Below are 3,617 nucleotides of genomic sequence, written 5' to 3'. Positions count from 1 at the left end.
TAAAACTGAGTTAATGAGAGTGAGTCTACCAGCAAAGGATAAGGTTTTCCAGCTCCATCTTTTAATTTTATCAACCATTTTAGCAATTAAACCCTCACAATCACTGTAGGAAAAGTGTTTTACACTAATGGGAACACCAAGATACCGAAAAGGAAGGTTACCTCGCTACAATTTGGGCATTAATAGAATGCTTTGAACCTCCACTTCCTGAATACCGCTGGTTATGAGCTCTGATTTAGCATGTTTAGCTTAAAGACCCAAAGTTTGAGAGAATAGCTCAAATCCTTGAAGCAGTTTATAAGCTGATTTAAAGTCACCATGAGAAAATAAAACCACATCATCAGCAAAACAAAGGTGATTGAGTTGTAGATTCTCACATCTCTCATGAAACTGAAACTCCTTGTCCCTTGCAATTTTTTTCAAGATTCTCGATAAGTACTCCATAGCCAAAACAAACAGGAAAGGAGACATCGGATCTCCCTGTCTCAGCCGCCTTTTTGAATTGAAGAACCCGTGTAAAGACCCATTTAGCAAAATAGAAAACTCCAGAGTTTTCACACAAACCATAATCAGCTTAATAAATTGTTCCGGAAATTTAAAGGCTACCAGCAATTCTTCAAGGAAATCCCAATCCAGCATATCATAAACTTTCCAAAGATCCATTTTCATAAGGCAATTCGGCTTAGCTCCTTTCCTCCCATAGTGTCGAGCTAAATCTTGACATATCATCACATTATGGGCTATAGATCTACCTTGAATAAAACCACCATGATTCCAAGCAACCAAACTCGACAATACCTTCCTTAGTCTACTACATATAAGCTGTAGACGCTCAGTATTCCGCGCCCATAAAAGAACCAAGTCGTGTGGTGAGGTCCCTTAAAGGCCTACACGCGTGCTTGAGCCACGAGATGCTCGGGACGCGACCCTCTCACAACGGCCTCGCATGCTCAGAACCAAGCCCCGCGTGCCCAAGCTCACAACCCAGCAGCATCGGCCTCGCGTGGCCTCGCGTCCGAAGTAGCCTTGGCCTCGCGTCCGAGCGAGGCCCCACCTCCTCCTGATGTGCGCCCTGCCTCGCGTCCGAGGGAGGTCCCTGATGCGCGCCCTGCCTCGCGTCCGAACGAGCCCCCGCCTCGCGTCTGAGCGAGGCTCCTGATGCGTGCCCCACCTCGCGTCCGAGAGAGGCCCCTGATGTGTGCCCCGCCTCGCGAAGGAATAGGAGCCCCGCCACATGGTGGCCACACGAGTGAAGCCATGCACCAAGGGAGCCGCACAACCAAGGGGATCGCAAGGAAGGTGTCTCGCCACGCATCCGTAGACATCCGTCAAGGCCATATGCCTATCGCTTAGGCTCGTGGGTGACCTCGGGGTGCTTCAGGCATCTCGTGCCAAGGACCCGACATCCCCACCTCACGCCACGACCATTACACGCACCAAGGGTCCCATTCCTTACACCTTGAGAGCCCAATGCTTAGAGGCTCCAGTACGAGTCGAATAGAATATACTTGTACAATCTAGCACTAAGTACGGACACCTGTACCAGTGGGAGAGTGGGAGTGTTGGAATAAGAGTGATGGCCCGTACGTCTATGGCCAGGAGTCAGAATCGACACCACTACCGCCTGCGCCACTATGCCTGTCACCACTCATCAGACATGGGTACGGACAAGTAGTAGAGGCATCCTCCTGACACCTGCCCCTGTACTGGATGTACGACCACAACCTCTGAAGCCACTCTCTTGACAGAGTATTATGTACAACTTGGTCCCCAAGACCACCATGTACCCAGGGCCATTAGAGGCTACTATAAAATGAACTTCAGGGGTTGGAAAATTTACTGTAGCAAAGGCTTGAGAGTGAATGAAAGATTGATTTCTCCATTGTTATTCTGTCATTGTTCTTGAGTTATTACTTAAATTTCTACAGCTCTTTTATTGACGATCCTTACTTGATAATTTTTTCCAACTCAACTTAGTTGACGAGTTCTCACCGTCAACATAAGCTTAGCAGCCACCTTATATATCACATTGCAGCAAGAGATTGGGCGAAAATCACTAACATTCTCAGGGCAATGAATTTTAGGAATTAGAGTAATGGTAGTGGTATTAATCTCCTTTAATAGCTTCCCAGTTTCATGTAAAGATAATATTGCTTCACTGACCTCCTTATCAATCAAATCCCAATGCTGCTGGAAGAAAAACTACTGAAACCATCAGGTCCCGGTGCTTTGTCTCTAGGAATATCAAAAATGGCCTCCTTAATTTCATGCCTCCCATACGACTGTACAAGAGAATGAATACTAGTAGATGTGAGAACCAGCCCTTCTTCAATAACACAGCTCTTTACTCACTTCCTTCCAAGCTTTTTGTGGCCCAAAAGATGCTGAAAATACTCAAGAAAAGCTTTTTGAGCTTCATGTTGAGAGTCCTACCACTTCCCCTGTTCATCACGAACAGCCAAGACATAATTTCTCAATCTTCTCATCCAAATACTCCTATGGAAAACTTGAGTATTAGCATCACCAAGATGTAACCAATTCATTTTCAGCTTTTGCCTTAGAAATTCAAAATAAGCATCTTGAAGTCTCTCATGGGTTTTCTTGTGACACGCCTCCTCCTTGATCAACTGACAATTTTGAGAGTCAATATGCAATTGTTGCTGTATATTATAGAGATCATGTTCTGACTGAGAAAAAGCAGCACCAATATTTCCTATTACACATTTATTCAGATTTTTCAATTCAGCCTTAACTCTCTTAAGTTTACAAACCACTCTATACATAGGAGAGCCATGCACCTGATTTTGCCAAGCCTCAATAACACATTGTTGATATCCTGAAAACCGTTTCCACATTCTAAAGTAGGGAAACATTTTTTCCCCAAATTTAAGCTCATACTTAGTGATAAAACAGCCGGAGAATGATCAAATAGACCCTCTGGCATGAAGCAAACAACAGCATTAGTGAAACCATCCATCCAAGCCTGATTCCCAAGAACTCTATCTAGTTTAGCAACAATCCGGGTTGGTGGTTCCTGGTTCTTACTCCACGTGTAAAAACATCCATGGTAAGGTACATCAAATAGCTCACAATCTGTCAATGCAGCTAAAAAAAAAGATCTCACCCTATCTCCAACTCGTTCATCCTGATTAATGGTGGCATTAAAGTCCCTTAGAAGCACCCACAGATCTTGAGTTTTAAACTCTCTAATCTGACTCCATAAAACCATCCTACGATCTTCTTCATTGAAAGCATACACAAAGGTTTCAAAAGAAAGGTTCCATAAAATCAAAATTTTCTCTAGTCCCTATTGATTCGTCAGCCGTGGCGGTCGAGCATGTATCGCCCTACTACCCCAGAGCCATTACCATGTGATTTTAAAATGTGCCATTAGCTCACAAATCGAAGTATTTGACCAAAAAGTGTGGTTAGATAAAATGAAGACTCATTTCAATAAGATTTTGGAATAAAAGGGCTGGTCATTCATTTAAATCATGAAAATGTTACATTGGGATCCCAAAATACTGTTTAGAAACATATTTACAACTCAAAAGTTACTTTACTGTCGACTTGAGTGACGAAAACCAAGCATTTATAACACGCTCCTCAAAATACCC

At 43.7% G+C, this 3,617-nt stretch overlaps 1 protein-coding gene across 1 annotated transcript; it reads right to left on the bottom strand.

The window, feature by feature from the left end:
* Positions 1-2,429: 2,429 nt before the first annotated feature.
* Positions 2,430-3,229, bottom strand: LOC133824822 (uncharacterized). The gene is made up of 2 exons (XM_062257799.1): positions 2,899-3,229; positions 2,430-2,836 (listed from the first exon to the last, which is right to left on the bottom strand). The coding sequence occupies exons 1-2, from the start codon at positions 3,227-3,229 to the stop codon at positions 2,430-2,432; spliced, it is 738 nt and encodes a 245-aa protein (XP_062113783.1).
* Between the last annotated feature and the right edge of the window lie 388 nt (positions 3,230-3,617).

This window comes from Humulus lupulus, chromosome 3 (assembly GCF_963169125.1).
Source record: "Humulus lupulus chromosome 3, drHumLupu1.1, whole genome shotgun sequence".
Lineage (NCBI taxonomy): Eukaryota > Viridiplantae > Streptophyta > Magnoliopsida > Rosales > Cannabaceae > Humulus > Humulus lupulus.
The sequence above is the reverse complement of the archived record's forward strand: the minus strand, read 5'-3'. Positions and strand labels throughout refer to the sequence as shown.

Bases quoted from the DNA above. Each gene is read 5' to 3' on its own strand.
- LOC133824822 (XM_062257799.1), bottom strand. From the start codon at position 3,229: ATGGTTTTATGGAGTCAGATTAGAGAGTTTAAAACTCAAGATCTGTGG. The intron at 2,837-2,898 runs GTATGAGCTTAA...AACGGTTTTCAG, and splicing joins TCCGGCTGTTTTATCACTAA to GATATCAACAATGTGTTATT.